General features: G+C 40.6%; 1 protein-coding gene across 2 annotated transcripts; it reads left to right on the top strand.

Moving 5' to 3' along the window:
- The first annotated feature begins 11,177 nt into the window (after positions 1-11,177).
- Positions 11,178-22,248, top strand: Tdp2 (tyrosyl-DNA phosphodiesterase 2). 2 transcript variants are annotated; one of them, XM_047558253.1, is made up of 8 exons: positions 11,180-11,588; positions 11,665-11,747; positions 12,177-12,230; positions 13,332-13,505; positions 14,630-14,721; positions 17,010-17,128; positions 18,953-19,123; positions 21,117-22,248. In XM_047558253.1, the coding sequence occupies exons 1-8, from the start codon at positions 11,436-11,438 to the stop codon at positions 21,396-21,398; spliced, it is 1,128 nt and encodes a 375-aa protein (XP_047414209.1). In that variant the 5' UTR covers positions 11,180-11,435; the 3' UTR covers positions 21,399-22,248. The 2 variants fall into 2 exon arrangements, with proteins under 2 accessions (XP_047414210.1, XP_047414209.1); XM_047558254.1 differs by lacking the exon at positions 12,177-12,230 and having other exon boundaries at positions 11,178-11,588.
- The last annotated feature ends 1,941 nt before the right edge of the window (positions 22,249-24,189 follow it).

The raw sequence follows: 24,189 nt of genomic DNA, 5'->3' as shown, positions 1-24,189 counted from the left end.
AGTAAAGAAATTCTAATACAGACTTGCCTTGATACCTATCCTAGGATTGGTGGAAAGTGCCTTTGACAAATCATTTTTGAGAGAACAGAAAATCACCATCGTTTACTGGCTTCCATATGCTGGGCAAAAACATCTGACCAAAGAACAAAACTCCCCTTGGAATATTATCGACTTTTAAAATGTTATGCTACTTGATTCATTGACAAAAAAGTCATTAAGAGCCAGGCATAGTGGGTGGGTGCACCTGTGATCCCAGCTGCTCAGGAGAAGGAGGCAGGACGGTCTGGGTAATTTAGAGACCCTGTCTCAAAAATTAAAGAGACAGGAATGTAGTTCAGTGGTAAAGTGCCCTGGAGTTCAATCCCCAGGAATGGAAAAAAAAAAAAGTCATTAAAAGAGTCTGCCAGAAGTTAGCACTCAGGATAGAACTGTCTCAGACAACCGTGAAGAAAATCCGGTTTTATCTGGATGAGTCGGTAGATGTGGCCTATGGGGTATTTAGTCAACCATGGAGCACACCAGTGGGCGTGGAGGGCAGGAAGCCAGAGTCACAGTGCTTCATCTCACTAGTTCCTTCATCTCAGAAACATCATCCTGTCTCATCTTTGCAAAAGCAATGCAGAAGAACACATTTCTGGGAGAATCATGTATATCCTTACATCAACTTAGTTTTAACAATTCATATTTTAAAAGCCCTGCATTTAAAAGTGAGCATTTCTTGCCAGGAAAACCTCTGGTCATATTTAAATAACCAGAAAGACACTATTTTTCATAAAATAACAAGGGTCTAGTGAAGTGATGAAAACCATAATAGTTAACAAGGAGAATTTAATACCAAGTTTTTCTTTATTTTGTGGGGGGGAGTGCAGGGGTGTGTATGCTGGGGATTGAATGCAGGGTCTTGCACATTCTGCCACTGAGTTATACCCCAAACCCTAACATAAAGAAAATCCTTAACCAGAGATTGAGAAAGATCACATTCTGTTCCATGCCAAGATATGCATGAATACCATGGTCTGAACAAACTCAAAAATTCACTGCAAAGACACAGTACATATTTAGAAAGAACGGACTAGCAGTTTATTTAGGGTTGTCCCAGGAGAATGTTCTAAGTCAAAATTTCTCAACATTGTACTATGGACATTTGGACTGAGCAATTCTTTATTTTGGAATATAATATTTACCAGCATCCTGGACCTCTATCCATTAGAGGCCAGTAGTACCTCTCCCACTCCAAACTGTATTGATCAAAAATATCTTTAAACATTGTAAATGTACACTGGGGAGCAAAATCATCCCCCGGTAAGAAGTACTTGTCCTGGTAATATCTTAAATTTTACCATAAAAGGAAAGGGACCATGTCCACAACTAGATTTATGATTTACTATGCATAAATCTACACTTTAACCCTAGCAACTCCGCCCACATGAAATATAAACAACTACAAATCCTTTTTTAGAACAAATTAGCAAACACAGAGCAGCTGTTACAGTACTTGTGTGGTTTAATAGCCACTCGCCACAAATCAGTACTGACTATGCAATGTATCCAGTCTGAATTAGAAATTCTCTTAAGTGTAAAGTTCATATTGAATTTCAAAGGTTACATACGAAAAATTCAATACTTAAAAAAAAAAAAAATTGGGAGATCCAAGATGGCGGATTAGAGGGAGGCTGCATTCCTTGTTGCTCCTTAACTCCAGTTTCAAGCAGAGGATATTTGTTTCTTGGTGAGGCAGTTTTTGCTGCTTATCAATCCCCTACTGTTTACCCCATTTGTCTGCTGTGATCACCTACTGTCTGCCAGCATATCGACGCCTTTTTTGAGTGCAGATTGCTCACTGTCAGGCGCCTATCGTCTGCCATTTGCCTGCCTCTCGCCTGTCCATCGCCTGCCTTACACCTATCCATCACCCAATGCACACGAGGTTCACCTCCCGATCATCGGACAACAGTCAGCAAACTGATCGCAGACAGCCAGTGGAGCACCAGCTGCCTGCTGTTGCTTGGAAGTTCACTGTTACAGTACCTGCAGGTTTGGTTACACGTGGCTGCTGCCATTTTGAGACAATAGCCAGGCCCCGTAGGACCCATGGCCAGACTGACTGAGCCCCGTCTCCAGGATCCCTCAGCCCGACCGATCACTCCTTGCTTCTGGGACCCTCACATCGACTGACTGCTCCCTGCCGCCAGGACCTCTAGACCAACTTACTGCGCCCTATCACCGGGACCCCAGACCAACTGATTGCACCCGGCCTCCAGGATCCCTCTGTTGAGAACAATGTGATATCTGTGCAGCTAACTGTCTTAGTCACCAGGATGCAGGCAGTTGTGACTGCACCCTCAAAAGCCAATACAAGACAAACAGGACTGCTGGGCCCCCGTGCTTATCGAGGTTGTTAAGAGATATTTGTCTGAGGAATGTGCAGCTGCCTGGAAACCTTATCTATCAAGGATAGGGGGGGGTCTAGCCCCGACTCATCTCCTGCATAGTTTACCCCTTCCCTCCTCCCTTCTTCCACTAGGACCGTTCAGTTCTGGTAGGACCCAATGAGAATTAAATAGATTGGCAGGACCCAACCAGAGAGGACTAATGTTTAGCTGTTCAAATGTTAACCAATAACATACAGGTCTTTGTGTGTGAATGCTTAGAAATCTCTTAAACAGAGGGCTTTCTTGCCCCTCGGGGCTGCTTCTGACTCAGTCATTGCAATGGTCTGAGAGGCTGGTTGCGGTTCAGGCTCAAGCTTGCAATAAAACCTCGTTGTGTGTATTGCATTACCATGTGTGCACTTTGACTCTCTGGGGATCAGTCGATATCGGACCCTAACACCACAACCACACCAAACACACCCAACCTCCAGGACCCCTGCCTGACCAACCACATCCTGCCTCTAGGACCTCCAGCTGACCACGTCCACACCCTGAGCTGCAGCTCCCCATTTGCCAACTCATTTCGAAGCCAGAGCAGCCATCTTGGATAATCCTGGAGGCCTGAGCGCCGATCTTTAGGTGGGGCAAATCCCATCCTGAGACGCCTGCTGGAGACTTGAAGCTCATTGTCAGGTATCTCTCATGCATCAGGCTACTGAAGACTGGGAGGTTTCATTACTATATGACTGTTATACTGTAGATTTTCTTTGTTCTCCTTATTGAAAAAATTTAAGTTTTTATTTCTTTACTTTTCTTCCTCTCTTTTCCTTTTGTTTACCTGTTCCCTCAGAGTCTCTTTCTCCCTTTTTTGCATGCTAACATCCAATTTCTTTTGATTACACTCTCACCCTTTCTATTATCTAGGACTTCTGTATATTCTTTTCTTATCCCATTAACAGCCACATTCTACATCCCTCTGCATCCTCTTTGTCCTCCATTAGAAATTGCAGACCTTATTGCAAATCTGTTTTACTGAAGATAATATTTGAACTCATTCTGTTTATTATGACAATTTTGTTATTGTCCTCATAGGGGCTATTGGTCGAGGATTGCAGAGTGTCTGAATTGGGCACTGCTAATATTGATCTCCCCTTAAAGAAAGGGTTTTGGAAACCTATGGGGGCACTATAAGCCTATAGGGGGAAATCTGCAACACCCCAGATCTGCACTGCTAAAGGGGAAGATACATGAACAACATGAAAAAACAAGGGAAGAAAATGATCCAAACAAATCTAGATTCTATATTAATAGAATCCAATGACAGTACGTTAGAAGAAATGTCAGAAAAGGACTTCAGATTATACATGATTAAGATGATTCGCGAAGCAAAGGATGAGATAAGAGAGCAAATGCAAGCAATGAATGATAACACCAATAAGCTGAAAGAGCACCTGCAGGAAGCAAAAGATCATTTCAACAAAGAGATAGAGATTCTCAAAAAAAAAAAAAACAAAACAAAACAAAAAACAAAAAAAAAAACCAAACGGAAATGCTTGAAATGAAGGAAACAATAAACCAAACAAAAAACTCAATGGAAAGCATCACCAAAAGACTAGACCACTTGGAAGACAGAATCTCAGACAATGAAGACAAAATATTTAATCTTGAAAATAAAGTTGCCCAAACAGAGAAGATGGTAAGAAATCATGAACAGAATCTCCAAGAACTATGGGACATCACGAAAAGACCAAATTTAAGAATTATTGGGATTGAGGAAGGCACAGAGATACAAACCAAAGGAATGAACAATCTATTCAATGAAATAATATCAGAAAATTTCCCAAACCTGAAGAATGAAATGGAAAATCAAATACAAGAGGCTTACAGAACACCAAATGCACAAAATCACAACAGATCCACACCAAGGCCATAATGAAAATGCCTAACTGCCGGAGTCCAGCCCTAGCAGGAGTCCATGGGTTCCACACTGGTAAATGGGGCGTGGGGAGACCACGTCAGCGATGGGTGGAGAATGAAAGACACAGACTCTAGTTCTGGTGCAATCAATCCCACTTTATTCTGGGGAAGGCTGGGTTTATATACTTTTTTTTTTTTTTTTTTTTTTAAGGCTATAATGGCAGTCTTGTGGTTAATATTAAAGAAGTTTCCAAAGCATAGGTAGAAAACAACAACCTTACAGATTATCCTTACCTAATCACAATTGTTTTAAGAATATCTAACTACATCGATGAGCTAATACAATATTTACTTCCTTAATATCTAAACTCTATGTGACCTAAGACTATTCTTATTATTCTCGCGGTTAAAGGATAGACAAGTAATCTCATGTGACCATCTCTACTAGGTCCATCTGGTTAATATCTAAATTGCTGAGTTAAGGGCTACAGGAGGGCAGCGGTCGCAGTGGTTCTCGTGGCCAAGTTTTTTTACTGAATAAATTACCTTGTCTTATGTAGCTCTTTTTTTCCAGAACAGGGCATTGTGCACCAACGTTCATTACAGGGGTCACCTATTCTTTGTAGGAAGGAAGGAATGTTGTGAAACCTTATTCTTTTACCCCACCACCATCGTTAGACTTTAACCAGCCTGTTGGAGACAAAGGCAGATCTATAACTATTTTCTCCAGAGGCTTTCAGGGACTCATTGCATGGTTGCAAAATTATTTTTAATTTTGTTAGTGGTAAAGACCCATTGTTTTTCAGATTGTAGGTAATATTTTCTGGAATTTTTGTTGTATTCCCCTCGTCCCCTTAAGCAATCCATTCAGACTGAAATGAGTAATATATTATCAGAAAAACACAGCAGAAAAAACACCATGCTCCAGAGCAAAACATCCGGCAATTCCTTTTAGGATGAGCTTTTGCAATCATCCTCCAGAGGATCTTTGTCAAGCAGTGGATGGAATTCCGGACGCCCCCGCACCTAACATTCAAAATAAAGATAGGATTTTGTAGGCTGTGAGAGAAAAGCATCAGATTACATGTAGGAGGAGACCAATACGGATAGCAGCCGACTTCTCAACCCAGACTCTAAAAGCTAGAAGGGCCTGGAACAACATATTTCAAGCTCTGAAAGAACATGGTTGCCAACCAAGAATCCTATACCCAGCAAAACTAACCTTCAGATTTGAAGATGAAATAAAATCCTTCCATGATAAACAAAAGTTAAAAGGATTTACAAATAGAAAGCCTGCACTACAGAATGTTCTCAACAAAATATTCCATGAGGAGGAAATGAAAAACAACAATGTAGGTCAGCAAAGGGAGGAACTACCTTAGAGAAAAACCACTCAAAGGAGAAACCAAGCCAAATTAAAAACCAAAAATAAGCCAAATGACTGGGAATACAAATCATATCTCAATAATAACCCTGAACGTTAATGGCCTAAACTCATCAATCAAAAGACATAGACTCGCAGAATGGATTAAAAAGAAAGACCCTACAATATGCTGCCTGCAAGAGACTCATCTCATAGAAAGTAACATCCACATACTAAAGGTGAAAGGATGGGAAAAAACCTACCATGCACATGGACTCAGTAAAAAAGCAGAGTTTCCATCCTTATATTAGATAAAGTGGACTTCAAGACAAAGTTAGTCAGAAGGGATAAAGAAGGACACTTCATACTGCTTAAGGGAACCATAAATCAGGAAGACATAACGATAGTAAATATTTATGCCCCTAACAATGGTGCATCCCTGTACATCAAACAAATCCTCAATTTCAGGAATCACATAGACCAAAACACAATAATTCTGGGTGACTTTAACACACCGCTGTCACCACTAAATAGATCTTCCAAACAAAAAAGAAACCATAGAACTCAATAACACAATCAATAACCTAGACTTTATAGACATATATAGAATATTCCATCCATCAACGAGCGGATTCACTTTCTTCTCAGCAGCACATGGAACCTTCTCGAAAACAGACCGTATGTTATGCCACAAAGCAGCTTGTAGGAAATGCAAAAAAATAGAGATACTGCCTTGTGTTCTATCAGATCATAATGGACTGAGAGTAGAAATCAATGACAAAATAAAAAACAGAAATTACTCCAACACCTGGAGACTAAATAATATGCTATTGAATGAAACATGGATAACAGAAAACATCAGGGAGGAGCTAAAAAAATTCTTAGAGGTCAATGAGAACGACGATACAACATATCAAAATCTCTGGGACACTATGAAAGCGGTACTAAGAGGAAAATTCATTGCATGGAGCGCATTCCAGAAAAGAATGAAAAGTCAACAACTAAATGACCTAACATTACAGCTCAAAGCCCTAGAAAAAGAAGAACAGAATAATAGCAAAAGTAGTAGAAGACAGGAAATAATTAAAATTAGAGCTGAAATCAATGAAATTGAGACAAAAGAAACAATTCAAAAAATTGACAAAACAAAAAGTTGGTTCTTTGAGAAAGTAAACAAAATAGACAAACCTTTAGCCACACTAACAAAGAGAAGGAGAGAGAAAACTCAAATTACTAAAATTCGTGATGAAAAAGGAAATATCACAATAGACACCACTGAGATACATAACATAATGAGAAGCTACTTTGAAAATCTGTATTCCAACAAAATAGAAATTACCGAAGATATTGACTAATTTCTAGAGACATATGCTCCTCCCAAACTGAACCAGGAGGACATACACAATTTAAACAGATCAATATCAAGCAATGAAATAGAAGAAGCCATTAAAAACCTACCATCCAAGAAAAGCCCAGGACCAGACGGATTCTCGGTTGAGTTCTACAAGACCTTCAAAGAAGAACTCATTCCAATACTTCTCAAAGTATTCTAGGAAATAGAAAAGGAGGGTACCCTACTAATCTCATTCTATGAAGCTAATATCACCCTCATACCCAAACCAGGCAAAGACACATCAAGGAAAGAAAATTTTAGACCAATATCCTTGATGAATATAGATGCAAAGATCCTTAACAAAACCGTATCCAAAAACATATTAAGAAAACCGTGCACCACAATCAAGTGGGGTTCATCCCTGGAATGCAAAGATGGTTTAACATCCGTAAATCAATAAATGTAATCCATCATGTCAACAGACTTAAGGATAAGAATCACATGGTTATTTCAATTGACGCAGAAAAAGCATTTGACAAAATGCAACACCCCTTCATGCTCAAAACACTAGAAAAAAATAGGGATAGTAGGAACATACCTGAACATTGTAAAGGCTATTTATGCTAAGCCCATGGCCAACATCATTCTTAATGGAGAAAAACTGAAACCATTCCCTTTAAAAACGGGAACAAGACAGGGATGTCCTCTTTCACCATTTCTATTCAACACTGTCCTTGAAACTCTAGCCAGAGCAATTAGGCAGACTAAAGAAATTAAAGGGATATGAATAGGAAAAGAGGAACTTACACTGTCACTATTTGCTGATGACATGATTCTATATTTAGAGGATCCAAAATCCTCCTCCAGAAAACTTCTAGACCTCATCAATGAATTCAGCAAAATAGCAGGCTCTAAAATCAACACGCATAAATCTAAAGCATTTTTATATGCAAGTGATGAAACAGCTGAAAGGGAAATGAGGAAAACAACTCCATTTGCAATAGCCTCAAAAAAAAAAACCAAAAAAACAAAAAAACAAAATACTTGGGAATCAATCTAACCAAAGAGGTAAAAGATATCTACAATGAAAACTTCAAAACAATGAAGAAAGAAATTGGGGAAGACCTTAGAATATGGAAAGATCTCCCATGTTCTTGGATAGGAAGAATTAATATTGTCAAAATGGCCATACTACCAAAAGTGCTATACAGATTCAATGCAATTTCAATTAAAATCCCAATGATGTACCTTACAGAAATAGAGCAAGCAATCAATCATGAAATTCATCTGGAAGAATAAGAAACCCAGAATAGCTAAAGCAATCCTTAGCAGGAAGAATGAAACAGGGGGTATCACAATACCAGAACTTCAACTATACTACAAAGCTATAGTAACAAAAAAGGCATGGTATTGGCACCAAAATAGACAGGTAGATCAATGGTACAGAATAGAGGACACAGACACAAACCCAAATAAATACAATTTTCTCATACTAGACAAAGGTGCCAAAAATATGCAATGGAGAAAAGACAGCCTCTTCAACATATGGTGCTGGGAAAACTGGAAATCCATATGCAGCAGAATGAAACTAAATCCCTATCTCTCACCCTGCACAAAACTCAACTCAAAATGGATCAAGGACCTTGAAATCAGACCAGAGACCCTACATCTTATAGTAGAAAAAGTAGGTCCAAATCTTCAACTTGTTGGCTTAGGATCAGACTTCCTTAACAGGACTCCCATAGCACAAGAAATAAAAGCAAGAATCAATAATGGGATAGATTCAAATTAAACAGCTTTCTCTCAGCAAAGGAAACTATCAGCAATGTGAAGAGAGAGCCTACAGAGTGGGAGAAAATCTTTGCCACTCATACTTCAGATAGAGCACTAATTTCCAGAATATATAAAGAACTCAAAAAACTCTACACAAAGAATACAAATAACCCAGTCAACAAATGGGCTAAGGATATGAACAGACGCTTCACAGAAGATCTACAATCAAGCAACAAACATATGAAAAAATGTTCACCATCTTTAGTAATAAGAGAAATGCAAATCAAAACTACACTAAGATTCCATCTCACCCCAATTAGAAGGGAGATTATCAAGAATACAAGCAACAATAGGTGTTGGAGAGGATGTGGGGAACAAGGTACACTCATACATTGCTGGAGGGACTGCAAATTAGTGCAGCCACTCTGGAAAGCAGTGTGGAGATTCCTTAGAAAACTTGGAATGGACCCACCATTTGACCCAGCTATCCCACTCCTTGGCCTATACCCAAAGGACTTAAAATCAGCATACTACAGAGATACAGCCACATCAATGTTCATAGCTGCTCAATTCACAATAGCCAAACTGTGGAACCAACCTAGATGTCCTTCAATTGATGAATGGATAAAGAAACTGTGGTATATATATATACAATGGAATATTACTCAGCTATAAAGAATAATAAAATTATGGCATTTGTAGGCAAATGGATGAAACTGGAGAATATCATGCTAAGTGAGATAAGCCAATCTCAAAAAACCAAAGGACAAATGATCTCGTTCATAAGTTGATGATGACACATAATGGGGCGTGGGAGGGAGGCAAGAATGGAGGAAGGAGGGACTGTATAGAGGGAAAAGAGGGGTGGGGGGGAAGGAAAAAATAAAAGAATGAGTCAAATACCATTACCCTATGTAGATGTATGATTACACAAATGGTATGCTGTTACCACATGTACAAACAGAAACAACATGTATCCCATTTGTTTACAATAAAAAAAAAGGATAAAAACAATTGAATTGACTTAATAGGATTCCTGAACCAGGCAGTGTCTCCACTGAAGATTTAGAAAAACACCCCCCTTAAATACTTATATTGATGAATTATTAAAATAGTATCTTGGAAATTCTGAGTTACTTATAACAGTAAAATTAATTTTACCTATTTTTTTAACTTCTTAAGATGTGTCCATTTTACAACTTATAATTACATAGGCAACTCACATTTGGGGCCTGCATCACATTGCTATTGGACAGTGCTAGTCTATACACAGTGTGTACTGGACATACCCAACTTCTGGGAACATCTAGTTCAACAGACACACCAAAAAGCAAGTTCTTTGTTTTTTTTGGTTTTTTTTTTCAGTGCTGAAGAGCTAATCCAAGCTCTCACGATGTTGGGAAAGTGCTCTACCACGACATCCCCAGTCCTGCTACGGATTTTTAAGCAATTCAAATTTTCTTTTAAACCAATACATCATCTTTTAGATAACCTATCTTTCCAAAAATTACTGTCAAATAATATGTCCTTGAATTTTATAGCGTTTTCTACTTGAAAACATCAAATGCATTTGTCTCGGTATTACTCCCTGTTTTTTACAAAAGCCCCGAGTGAGAGTTAAGTGCAGTCATTATTTACATTGTTAAATACAATTAGAGGACTGTGTTCCGGAGACCTATGGGCGCTGCGGCTGATAAGTATTTAACCTTCACTGTCAAATCATTTTCAAATTTCCCAGTATTCTCTACTACCCAGAAAAACAGACATCTGTGCATCTAATATAAGAAAACTCAAGAAGTTCTCAGGTTAAGAGTCTTCCAAGTGACAGCACCACGCGCTAGTTATTCATGCTCATTCACAAGGCCTTCTATGGAAGGCGATGTTCTACACAGACCGGGCATGGACAGGTCAGGGCTGGTCCGAGGGCAGGTGCACAGAGGCCGGCCTGCCTAACTGGACAGCACTTGTCTCGCTGCTCCCGCAGGACTCTGCCCTCACCCGCACCTTACAAGGCTGGTCCCGCAGGGCGTCCTTCTCGGGCTGCAAGCTCCCCCTGCGGGGGTGCCTGGCCAAGTCTCCCACCCCACGGCGGAGCAGCAGCCTCCGCCTGCGCCCAGCCTCTGCGGGACCCCTGGGGAGCCGGGCGCGGCCCGCGTCCGACCCGCTCCGCCGCCGCACCCGCAGGGCCCGGCGTCGAGCGCGCGCCTCGGGACCCGGCGGCGGGCTCCGGGCGCCCGAGCTGACCCGACCGGGGAGGCCGCCGGCTCGCGCGCACGCCCGGCTCCGCTCCGCTGCTCGCTCCGCCTCAGTACCTTTTCCAGAACTCTATCGAAGCCCGGAGACCTGAACACGGCCTTCATCACTTCGCGCGCGTTCTGCATCAGGCTCATGGTGCATGGACCGCGAGCTCCAGGTCCACGCGAGGACTGACTCGTAGGACGCGTCCCGAGGCCAAGGACACGGAGGCGCCCGGCCCCGCCCACCGCGCTCCGGCGACGCACGCACCAACGTTCCGAAGCCACTTGTGACCGAGCGCGCAGGCGCGTTGGCTCGCAGACCCGCTGGCTGCGCAGCGGGCCGCGGAGCGCTGGGCGCGTTTCTGGCCGGGCGGCGGACCGTGAGCACCGGCGCGGCGGCGCCTGCGCAGAGCGCGCACGGTCCGCGGGCGGCGCGGGCGATGGAGCCGGGGGGCTCCCTGGCAGCGGCGCGGGACGAGGGCGAACCGGAGGGGAAGCGGCGGCGGCTTCTGTGCGAGGACTTCGCGTCGGTGGCGCGCTGCGACGCCGGCGTGGCCCAGTGCTACCTGGCCGAGAACGACTGGGAGATGGAAGTACGCGAGGCCGCCCCCGCCCGCGCCGGGCCGCGTCGCGCGCGCACCCGCTCCAGCCTGTGCCTTTGCCTTTCAGAGAGCGCTGAACGCCTACTTCGAGCCGCCGGTGGAGGACCGCGCCGAGGACAGCCCTGGGGTCGCCGCGGAGCCCCAGGCCTGGTGAGCGGGCGGACGGCCGGGCCGGGGGGCGGGACCCGCTGCGCGGGCCGGCACCGCCGAGCCACGCCCCTGCCCGAGTGTGTGGCCAGTGACCCAGGCTGCCCAGTGTCCGCGGTGACGGGCCTGCTCACTGCGCCCGGCTCTGACGGCAGGCCCGCGTGATGGATGCGAGCTTTGGGAGCAGCGAGGCCACTTGCCGGGCGTGGTGGTGCAGCTCGAGCTCCAGGCGGTCCGAGGTTCAGAGCCAGCCTCAGCAAGCTAGCGAGGCCCTGTCTCAGAATAACAGTGGCAAGGGCGTGGCTCTGCGTTCAGTCCCTGCCGCTTTTCTCCCTGCACTTGAAGTCTCCTTGCTCCGTTCATTTGATTTCCGCTGGCCAGCCAGAACAGATTTTTGTTGTTGTTTCAATCCACTCTCTCCATTTATTTCAGTGCTCTGTCCCCAGTTCCTGCTCTATTGCTCGTGGAATCAAGTCCATTTGCCTTGTAAGTCCTGTTATCGCTCTCCCTATCATTCCAGGATGTTCATCTGCCACCCTCTTTTCCCTACTGCAGGAAAAATTTCAGACTTCTACCTTTCACTTATTCCAGTGGGCCGTTTTTTGTTTTTCTTTATTACCTCCGCTTGGGACCTTCTCTTTCTCCTTTGCTTACTAATATTTCTCTTTAAGGACCCAGTTTACACATGATACCTCCAAGAAAACTCCCTGACCTTCCAAGTCTGGATGCACTTCCCCTTTTAGGTACTCCTGTATAGCATCTTGGATGATTTGTGTCATAACTCAGACCATACTCTTGATTGCCATTCAGTATTTTATACTTCTCCTGCACTGCACATTTGGTAAAGACAGTATCTGTTTTATTTATTATTGATTTCCCAAAGTCTAACACAATATTTGGCGCGTAATAGTTTCTCAGCTAGTGCATGTAGCATGTATGAGGTTCTTCCAACTCTAGATAATCTGTACTGTTGACTATTCATAGTGGAAACTCTTTTCTGAGTCATTGTCTGTTATTTGACTTATTTTTAAAATGGACAGGTTTCTTCCTTTTTCTCTTTCTCTGCCCCTCCCTAATCTCTCCCCCTCCCTAATCTCAGGGGAAACAGGATTACCTTTCTTCCCCATCCTAGGTAGAGTTACTGTCCCTGAGCACACATCCACCACAGGAACAAAGTAATTCAGACTTTGGATATGGTACTAGACGACCTCAGAAATATCTCTCAAATTAGCAAGAGAGTTACAACTCCAGACAGAACACTGGAATGTAGCCTTTGAGTCACCTCTTTAAAAACCCTGTACCCCCGATGGGCAGAATCACAGCCTCTGTGACAGGAGTCCCCTGTGCTGCTCCTTTGCTAGCAAAGCTAGAAAACCTTTTTCTACAAATAAATAAGAAATTAATTAATTTTCAGGTTGAATATCCTTTATCTGAAATGCTTGGAACCAAAATTGTTTCAGTCTGGGGGCAGAATTTTGAATTATCTAATTAGGGATTCTCAGTGTATATCTGCAAAATAAGGGCTACAAATACAAAATAATTTAATTTATAGATTATTTGCAACGTTCTGTATTCTGATCTTGCTAGCGTTGACCTAACCAGTGAAGAAACAACTGATTCCACGAGTTCAAAAATCAACCCGTCTGAAAATACTCAGCAAGAAGATGGCAGCATGTTCTCTCTCATTACCTGGAATATTGATGGGTTGGATCTGAACAGCCTGCAGGAGAGGGCTCGTGGGGTGTGTTCCTACTTAACTTTGTAAGTATCATTTATGCTTGATTTTTTACTGTGATAATGTGTCTTATATAGTTATGGAATGACAGCTGAGGGTTGTGAACTTTAGAATTAGGCTTAAGGTCAAAGTCTAGTTCTGAGGTGAGTGTCTCCAAGAACAGCATCTTGAGTTGGGTTAGAGAGGGAATACCTGTAAGATATTCCACAAAACCATGCCAGACACGGGAAATCACATAAGGGAGTTTATTAAGCAAACAGAGTGTCTCCCTGCAGGGTAAGAGAGAAATTGAGAGGAAAAGAAAGGGAAAGAGAAAGGGCGCGTGCTAGAGAGAGTGGAAAGCGAGGAGGAGAAAGAAAGCAAGTGAGTAGGAAAGAAAAGCAAGAAAGAAGACGGCAGTGAAGCTATCTTTAAGAATCCCCCTGGGCTAACAGGGGACCAATAACAGAGAAGGATACTTGCAAGCTGACTGATGAACCAGTAGCTAGCTAGGATGTTCACAGACGGACAGTAGTTGGGAGGCAGGGAAATGACTGCACCGGATAGAATCGGGAGAGAGCAGCTTTGTACATTACAATACCAATCTTTATTAGAAGCCTTCTAGAATTATGTTACACAGTGAACTTTTGTGTGTAATTACTGCTATGAAATTAAAACTTCAAGGATCTGTTTTTACTCTGTACCAGTTTTGTGACCTGGACAAACCAGTTAAGTTCTCTGGAGCTTAATTTTCCCACTGTTTTAAGAGAATTGACAGAGAAACATTGAAAGCATCTATTAAAGCATAGGATCACGATAGGCTCTCAATATGGTGGTTTCTCTTTTCAGTCATTCCATGCTTTTTGGTGTGGTTTTTTTTTTGTAGTGCTGGGGATCACACCCAGACCCTCATACATACTAGGCAAGTGCTCTGCCTCTGAGCCACATCCCTGGCCCTTGTTCTTTTTAATCTGATCATAATAGCACTATGTGTTAAGTAGCACAGATCTTTCTCATTTTATCGTGACTCAAAGGTCAGCATAAATGTTGGATATTAAGTGACCTGGAGGGTAGCGTTTTATGTTTCTTACATTGTGGAATTTCCTTCCTTGAGGTAGCTAAAAATGAGTGGTATGCCTAGTGTTTACATTCAATTGATGTTTCTAATTAGGTACAACCCAGATGTAATATTTCTACAGGAGGTCATTCCCCCATATTATAGCTATCTAAAGAAGAGAACAAGGAATTACGAGATTATTACAGGTAACACTTTTCCTGTTGTTTAATTTGTCTTTTCCTTTGAAAAACAGATGAAAGAGCCAGGCAGGGTGGCACACACTTATGATCCCCGCGACTCTGGAGGCCGAGGCAGGAAAATGGAAAGTTTGGGCCAGCCTCAGCAATTTAGCAAGGTCCTAAGCAACTCATTGAGACCCTGTCTCAAAATAAAAAAATGAAAAGGGCTGGGATGTGGCCTAGTGGTTAGGTGCCCCTGGGTTCAATCCTGATACCAAAAAAAAAAAAATAGATCAAAGAGATAGAGCAAAGTTAAAGTTAACCTAATGAAGTATAGAGAAGAAAAAACACAAGTAAGTTTTAGAAAAATAAGGTACAGGATCATTCAAAGAATTATAGGAGAATATTGTATAAAGCTTAAGGTCAAATGTGAAAAAGTAGTTGAAATGGATGATTTTTTTTGAAAAATGTAAAATACTGCAATTTGAGACACTGGCTGTTTTTGGGGGGGAATTCAGTTAAATATGTTTATGTGCTCTGGGGATATCACCAGGGCCTCATGCTTGCTGCGCACATGCTCTCCTATTGAGCCACACCCTAAGCACAATGATTAAAAATTTTAAGTGTGATAATCACATTGTGGTTATGCTTTTTCAAAGTCTTTATTCCTTTTTATTTTTTTCTTTTTCTAGTATTTTGCCCTGAATTATTTGATTTTTTAAAATTTCCCATTTATTTTGTTTTTGCTAAATGTTTGAAGTAGCACTTGGACACTTCTCCTGGTTTTCATATTCAGTGTTTTCTGGGTTTTTTAAAATTTTGCTTTCACCTAGTATGTGGTATTTAATTCTGATTTACTCTTGAATCCATAATTGTAAAGGAAAAGAATCTCTCTCAATCTCTGTATGTCCCTCTGTTTGTGGAACTCTTTTTTTTCATGTTATGGAGGGTTCTTTTTGTCTCTCTTATTTTGGATTTCTTCTTTTCTGAATCTCATGCTTCGCTATTCCTCAGTTTACTTCCTCATCTTTTTGGAGCCAGTTCCTTGAATTACTTTCTAAGAAGTAGTATTCACGTTTTAAAATCCTAGAATATTTGTAAATGCCTATGTTCCAGTCTCATACAGTTGATTGACAGATAGGATGGATGTAGATTTCTGGGTAGGCAGTCATTTCCCCTTGAACTTTGAAGGCATTGCCTTAGTGTCTTCTAGTTTACAGTGGAGGCAATCCAACTGTCTTAACTTGGGGTGTGTTTATTTTAATTTCACTGAATGTCTATCTTTATTATGAACCTTCTTGGTTAATAAATACAGTAGCTTATTTCTGAGAATATCTTTCTTTTTGTTGTTTGTTTTAGGTTTTAATCTGTGTGCCTTGCCTTCCTTCTTATCTATTTTGGTGATCTGTTTTGGTGTCAGTTATATCCTCTTAGACCTGATACTTAAATGTCTGAGTATCCTTGGCTCTTGATTCAGTTAAATGCCAGGTACTAAAGAACTAATTGCAGCTTAATATCCCTGGGCAAGTTTGGACAGCACACCTCACCAGAGATGAGGGAAAGATTCATTTGGAGCCAATTGCTTGTTGTGTAGGGGGGGGGGGATCCCCAATTGTCAGTGTGTCACTGTATAGGAGCCTTTAACCTGAGACCGTTCAGTTGCCTTAAAAAAAATTCTTCTTAAACCAGGTATGTAGTGCATGCCTGTAGTTCCAGCTAAGGCAGGAGGATAACTGGGGTCAGGAATTCAAGATTAGGCTGGTCAACATAGCTCAACCTGAGACCTCATCTCAAGAAAAACAAAATAAGAAGAGTGAATTCTTTAACTCTGACTTCTGGGTGTGCTCGTTTTGCCTTCTTGCTAGAAGGAGGCCAGTGGAAGGGGGCAGCTGAGGTGCCCTCTCCTGAGTAGGCGCACTTTCACTTAATCCTTGTTTCTAGTTTCATCTACTCTGTGTCAGAAATTTTTCAAATAATCTTATTTGATATTGGCATCAAGTTAACCACCTGTGACACTTAAGGGCATTTCTTTCTCTATCTTTTTTTTTTTTTTGCTGGGGATTGAACCCAGGGTCTTGCACTTGCTAAACAGATATTCTGCCTCTGAACTACACCCCCAGGCCTATTTATTTTTATTTTTATATTTCTTCCATGCTTCTGATTAAACATTGGAATGGGATAGGTAGACAGATAGATAGGTAGATTTGATATAGTTTAAAGATTTAGATCCATTTAAATATAATTACCTTTTTGTTATAAATCTTAAGTAGAGAAACTTGTGGTAAACTAAAATCTTTCCCCCCACACATTTGAAGGTCATGAAGAAGGATATTTCACAGCTATAATGTTGAAGAAATCAAGAGTGAAATTAAAAAGCCAAGAGATTGTTCCTTTTCCAAGTACCAAAATGATGAGAAACCTTTTGTGTGTGCATGTAAGTCATTTAAGTTTGAGTTTTTTTTTTTAAAGAAAAGACTTTTTAAAAGTCCCATGATGTTGTCTTTTTTTAGAAAACATGTTTTAAAAACACTACAGAAAAATTTGTTCTGTATAGTCTTTTAGTATTAAAGAGCTTTGTTAGATTTCTGCATAAATTTTAAATATAGACAGACTTGTAAAAATAGAATTCTTAACCTCCTAGATGTTTTTCTGAAAATATTAGAGTTTGCCAACATTGCACGTTTGCTTCTTAAGGAATGTTTTTACTTGTGTATTTCCACTCTACTCTGTTGTTCTCTGTGAGGCTTGCAAAAGTGAACCAAATAGGTCTTGCACTCATACAGTTTATAGATTAGTAAGGGAAAGATTGTATATATAGTAATTAAAATACAAGAAAGGCATATTTGCCCCGGAAGAGCTGTAAGTGGTGTTGTGTGTAAGTTTAGAGAAAGAAGAAATGACTAAATCACCAGGCACTCACATTGGGGGTTACGGGAGGTGTGTGTACAGGCGTGGACAAGCCTGCTGTTCAGCTGGTGCGAGGGCACAAGTGGGTAGTGTACAGGAGGCGGAGAAGTAGGTGTGGTCCAGATTGTAGAAGGGCATGAATCCTACATGAAAGAACTGTACTTGGTTCTGCAAACCTTAGGGTAATGACAGATCCATGTTGTCAGTATCTTAAGTGCAAAAGGTAATGGTTCTCTGCTGAGAGCTGTCTGTGTGAACTGAGTGATGTTGGAACCGTAAACAAGGAAAGCCTGGTCTTAGGAACTCCCTTTCGGAACCCACTGGTTTGAGAATGCCTGATTCAAGTGGCACCCTGTCTTAGCTCACCACTCAAGTTCAAGCACATGGGTGTAGCCTGCCAACGTGACTATAGCCACCCTGTTTACTGCAGGACCCCTTCCACACTGGGAAACAAGCACCAAAACAAAACTCCTCCCACTGAAGCTTTATCCCTGCCTTTGATGTGCTCCCCATTAAATAAATAATTGGGCCCTTTTTCAGTTGTTCAGTTCCAGTTCCTATCAGTACTGGAATACCCATCAGTTGCTCCACTTTTTATATCTAATCTTTGGCTTCATCTTTAATCTTCTAATGATTATTTCAGACTTTTTATTTTCGTAGGCGGCTCATACCTTCTGAGCAGGAACCTGTTCTGTCAGGGTGCTGGCCACTCCCTTCACTCCCTTACAGTTCTCATTCAGTTAAGTGACTTTTTATTTATTTTCAATAATGGTGATTGAACCCAGGAATGCTCTAGCACTGAGGTACATCCCCAGTGCGTGCGTGACACACACTCACATACCCTTCTTTTTTTTCTTTCCAATTTTCTAGACAAGTTCTCCAGGCTGGCCCTGAATTTGTGATCCTCCTGTCTTAGTCTCCCAAATTACTGGAATTGTAGGTGTGCACCACCACACCCAACTTACATGACGTTTTTTGAGTACCTATAAATAAGGATCATCCGTGCTTGAAAATAACTTATGGCTTCAGAGAGAAATAGCTGTTTTAATTCAGTAATTCAGTCTGGCGGCTTTAGTAGCAGCAGTCTGTCCTGAGTGCAGGGAATCTAGAGGTGTGCACTACAGACGGCCTGGAGGCTGGGAGGGCTGAGTGGAGGCGCCCTGGGCAGGGTCTGCACTCGCTAGACAGCCTTCTTGCTACCGTGCACTTCTTGATCTAGAGGGATAGTTTTGACTACACAGTTTATCTAGAAAATATTTACCAGTTGATTGAGTAGTCTGCAATTTTGCTACCATGGTTCAGCATTAGTGATCATTGGTCATTTTAATGATAATTGTGTGTCCTGTTGCAGGTGAGTTTGTCTGGAAATGACCTTTATCTTATGACTTCCCATTTGGAGAGCACCAGAGGGCATGCCAAGGAACGAATAAGTCAGTTAAAAATGGTTTTAAAGAAAATGCAAGAGGCTCCAGAGTCAGCCACGGTTATATTTGCAGGAGATACAAATTTACGGGATCAAGAAGTGAGTAACAAGTCAGTTCAGTGTTTGTGAAGAGATTGCTGTGGAAACTAACTTAGGTTCCTTTGATCAAAGCTGTTAAAACTAGTACCTTTAGTCACTCAAAATGTGTACATCACCTTGTAAATGCAAGGCAGCAAATACTTTTTTAGAGTTTGCCAAATATATACAGACCTAGGGGTAGGAGATACTCTCATTAGTGAAGAAAACAAATACTGCATGTGAAATAGATAACATAAAACTATATATATGTGGAATTTAACAAGAGGTGTATAGAGAAAATAATGTTTAGAAGAATTTAGAAAAGGTTGAGTTTATTTGCATCATCCCTTGTTGCATGGTGAAAAGAACAGATTTGACCATATTAGTTGTCCCTAGTCCTCTGTCTTCTGAAGTTCTGTTTTGATTTTGATTTTTTAGTGGTTCTGGGAATTGAACCCAGGGCCTCACACATGCAAGGCAAATGCTTTCTACCACTGAGCTAAAGGCAGTCCCCCAAGTTTTTCACATTATATTCTGCACACTTAGAAATTTGAGGTTTAATAACTATGAAAGATATTCAGTCACACTAATGACTAACAACAGAATGTGTTGGTGTATTTCTACACAGAAATCTTAAATTGATGTGTCATCATAATTACCAACCCCCTTTTCCTGCCATCACTGTGGCCAGGACTAAAAGTTTCTTTCCCCTTACTAGTTGAGACAATTTTTTAGGACCTCAAAAAATTAAATGTAGAATTACTATATGATCTAGAATTGTGCTTCTAGATATTTACCTAGAAGAAATGAAAGGAAGGACTTATACAGATATTGTATATCCATGTTCATAGCAAAGTTATTCAAAATAGCTAAAAGGTACAAGCAACCCAAGTGTAATTGTATGCAGTATATACATACAGTGGAATATTATTGAGCCTTAAGAAGGAAGGAAATTTTAGCCAGTTGCAGCAGTGTGTGCTTGTAATCTCAAGTGACTCAGGAATCTGAGGTAGGAGATTGCAAATTCAAGGTCAGCCTTGGCAGCTTGGCAAAACCCTGTCTTAGAAAGGGGTTGGGGATGCTCCAGATGTAGCTCAGTGGTAGCTCAGGTTCAGTCCCCAGTGCCATAAAAAGATTAAAAAAAAGGGAAGTTTGACACATGCCACAACCCAAATGAATCTTAAAAACATTATGTTAAGTGAATGAAGCCAGTCAACAAAGTTAAAACTATTGTGTTATTCTTTTATATGAATTTCCTAAATTAGTCAAAGTCATAGAGAAAAAAAGTAGAATGATAGTTGCCAAGGATTGGGAGGATAAAGAAACTTGCAGTTAGTGTTATTAATGGAAATAGAATTCCATATGGATGAGGAGGTTCTGGAGGTAGATGCTGCTGATGATTGTACAACAGTGTGAATATACTTAATCACAAAGAATTGTGCCCTTGAAAACAGCTACACTGATAAACGTTACATAGTCTGTTTTATCCCACACAGACAAAATTTTACTTTCAGTTATTCGTTTGGTGCATATGTACTCTTACTGATCTTTGCCCAGGCCACAAAAAAATTTTAAATCCTGGATTTCAATGGGAGAAAGCTCAATTTTGTTAATATACTTAAAACATATAAATGCTCTACTTCTAAATTTACAGTTTTTTCCTTCTTTTCATGTGAGTTCAGTTTTTAAAAACGAACAGTAATAACTGAAACCATAAGTGTTCAGCCTTCTGAGTTTTATCTGACACCCAGAACTAGGTACCTGTTCGTGGCAGAAGAGAAGGGACAAACTTCAAACCTCTGTAGCTCTCTCAATATTTTTATATTATCTGTGTGTTACCATGCAACATTATGCTGCTTATAGTGTTTCTAGTTATATCACATTTAAGCATTAATAAATCATTTTTGAGGGCATTCTGGTTTAAAATGCTTCACATAGATATGATAATAGCAGACACACTTTTTTAAATAATAAGAAAAAGATAATGTAAATCTTACGGTTTTCTGCTTTTCAGGTTACTAAATGTGGCGGGTTACCTGACAACATCTTGGATGTCTGGGAGTTTTTGGGCAAACCTAAGCATTGCCAGTACACATGGGACACACAGATGAACTCTAATCTTGGAATATCTGCCACTTGTAAGCTTCGTTTTGATCGGATATTTTTCAGAGCAGCAGCAGAAGAAGGCCACATTGTTCCCCGAAGTCTGGACCTCCTTGGGTTGGAGAAGCTGGACTGTGGTAGATTTCCTAGTGATCACTGGGGTCTTCTGTGCAACTTAGATGTGATCTTGTGAGATGTTTTCAAATGCGGATGTAAATGTTTTGAGCAGTCTTCTGAATTTTTGCAGGTTCCATTTCCACCTATCTGGAAAGGTAGGTTTCATATAGAGGAATTAATATACTGGAAAATGGTTTCAGGGGGAAAAAAAAAGGATTTTATCATATAGATTATGTTTTCAGGATTCCAAGTTAAATATTAATGTCTGTTGAAAGCATGCGTGTGTTCATCTGTGAGGCCGTTTAGGGGAGGGCCCAGATCCTGCCAGCTCTGTCAGGGTTCATAGCTTCAGCTGCATTCCCACCAGGGGCCACTTGGTCCCAGGACTGCTGACCTTTGTAGTGCTTTTCAGTCAAGCACCAAAATAGCAATGATTTTAAAAAGTCATCAAAAGAAAAAAAAAGTTACTGAGTTTTTGGGTCTGAATCTCTTACCATATTTCACAAATCCAGATAATCTCAAAGGAAAAAGCCATGATCATGTGCTGTTAGGAAGGTGACAGCTGTCCTGCATCAGATTTAATACTACATAATTTGTAAGCTGTAAATGAAACCTTCTGATTTAAAATCCCTTAACTCTTTTCAGATTAGTGGTGTAGTTGTATGTTGCTAACAGAGGCAAAGTTAGACTTGATAATCATTGAAATCAGTTTTATAGCAGCCTGGGTCTTTTTTCCTAAGAGAAAAATAAATACATAAAGAGGAATAACCTTTTAGTTTTGCTACTTGTAAGATGGAACTATTTTACAAGAAGTGAATAAAAGTACTGTTTTCTTAAAGAGTAGTTTAAATGTGCTTTAAAGTGTGTGGGGGAGTGGATAACCCCAAGAGAAATGTACTGTAAATAAAGAATTTTATTTGTTTATAGGTCAAGTATGTTTTTGTGTCCATGAGGGGGTTTTACCTGTTTCTGGCTCCACTGCTCCTGCTTCCCCCTTGTATGAAAAGAAACAGCTTTCTGTGTTTTCTCACCCTTCAAGGAATCACCAAGAGTGATTTTCTTCCTTAACATACAAAGAAGAAAGCCTGTGGAAAAATCAGGAGAAGTGGCAGTGACAGAACCTTTCCATCAGTAGTGCCAAAATCACCTAAAACAGCAATTTGAATTGGTGTGATGTTACCTCTGAGTGACTATGAAAAGGAGTTTTATATATTACAATAGTTTTAATCATTAAAAATAAAAAAGTGAAAGTTGATGTAATACTTTAGTAGCATATATTATGGAGCTAATAGTTCATTGCTGTGGAAAAAGGATAAATCTGAGATAAATTTCTTATTCATTTGGCAAAATTAGAAAAATCCCAATATCACATTACAACATTTTTTTTAAATGGGCAAATGTCTAAATAGAAAAGTAAGAAATTTAGTGTGGCATATTAAAGACTGATCAGATTGTTTTAAAACCATGCAAGTATCATTTCCTTTATATAACACACGGCATCCACATGAAATACCGGTTCACTGCTCATAATGAACAAATTTAAAAAGTTGTGAGGTAAATAGGAAAAAACAAATCACGTTTTTAAATTTTTTAAGTGAGACAGTATATCTTTATGGGATACCTTGCAGAGAGCCCTAGGATGGTGACTGGCGTTGAGCCAAGAGGTGGCGCATAATTAGTGTTAACACGGCGTGATCTACTTTTGCCTGATTAGTTAATGTCTCCTCTGCCCTAGTGGTCAACAGATGTTCCTTATCCTTAATTGGTACCTGGCGCATGCTCCAACCGTGCTACTCAATCCTAAGCTGATTGGCTGCCTTAGTGTATATAAGACATTCTCTTCACCTGGGAGGAGATTTCAGAATGAAGGATTGGCAGGACCAAGCAGACAACTCTAGATCACAGAATGAAGGTTGCAGGTCACAGGACGCACCACTAAGAAGCACCTCTGAGGGCTGGGGATATAGCTCAGTTGGTAGAGTGCTTGCCTTGCAAGCGTAAGACCCTGGGTTCAATCCCCAGCACTACAAAAAAAAAAAAAAAAAAAAAAAAAAAAAAAAAGAAGCACCTCTGATAGCACGCACCTTTAGGATGCAGGATGCAGGACGCACCTCTAAGAAGAAGCAGCAGACCTTTAAGAAGTAGCACCTCTAAAATTAAGCAAAGTCTCTCTTCCTCTCAAAGCCTCTCTTCCTCTAAAACTAAAAGTAAGCAAAGCCTCTTTTCCTCTATAAACTAATAAGCAAGGAAGTAGCCCAGATAAAGATAATAGAAGTAGTTCAGTTCCAGTCCACCTCAGATAAATTACTGTGGGGTTGTTGCTGCAGGCGGGCGGCAACAATACCTAATGGTAAATCGGTTCATGTATACAATGTGTAACAAAGTAATAAACTGTTCCATCTCTTCAATTATTTTTTTAAGTTATTTATTTTTTTATTTTTACAGACTGCATTTTGATTCATTATACACAAATGGGGTACATCATTTCGTTTCTATGGTTGTACATGATGTGGATTCATACCATTTGTGTAATCATACATGTACATAGGGTGATGATGTCTGTCTCATTCCACCATCTCTTATACCCTCCTCCCTCTCATTTCCTTCTACATAATCTAAAGTTCCTCCATTCTTCTCTCACTCCCCACGCTCCCACCCCCATTATATCATTCTCCACTTATCAGGGTAAACATTTGGCCTTTGGTTTTTTGGGATTGGCTTATTTCACTTAGCATGATATTCTGCAATTCCATCCATTTATTTGCAAATGCCATAATATTATTATTCTTTTTTTTTTATTTGTAACAGCAGAATTATTATTTTTTTAACAAGTGCATAGCTGTATCAACTGCCATTGAGGGAAATAT

This window comes from Sciurus carolinensis, chromosome 7 (assembly GCF_902686445.1).
Source record: "Sciurus carolinensis chromosome 7, mSciCar1.2, whole genome shotgun sequence".
In the NCBI taxonomy this organism is placed as follows: Eukaryota; Metazoa; Chordata; class Mammalia; order Rodentia; family Sciuridae; genus Sciurus; species Sciurus carolinensis.
Note: the sequence above shows the minus strand (reverse complement) of the source record. Positions and strands in the feature narration are given on the sequence as shown.

Bases quoted from the DNA above. Each gene is read 5' to 3' on its own strand.
- Tdp2 (XM_047558253.1), top strand. From the start codon at position 11,436: ATGGAGCCGGGGGGCTCCCTGGCAGCGGCGCGGGACGAGGGCGAACCG. The intron at 11,748-12,176 runs GTGAGCGGGCGG...CATTTATTTCAG, and splicing joins GCCGCGGAGCCCCAGGCCTG to TGCTCTGTCCCCAGTTCCTG. The intron at 12,231-13,331 runs GTAAGTCCTGTT...TGATCTTGCTAG, and splicing joins GAATCAAGTCCATTTGCCTT to CGTTGACCTAACCAGTGAAG.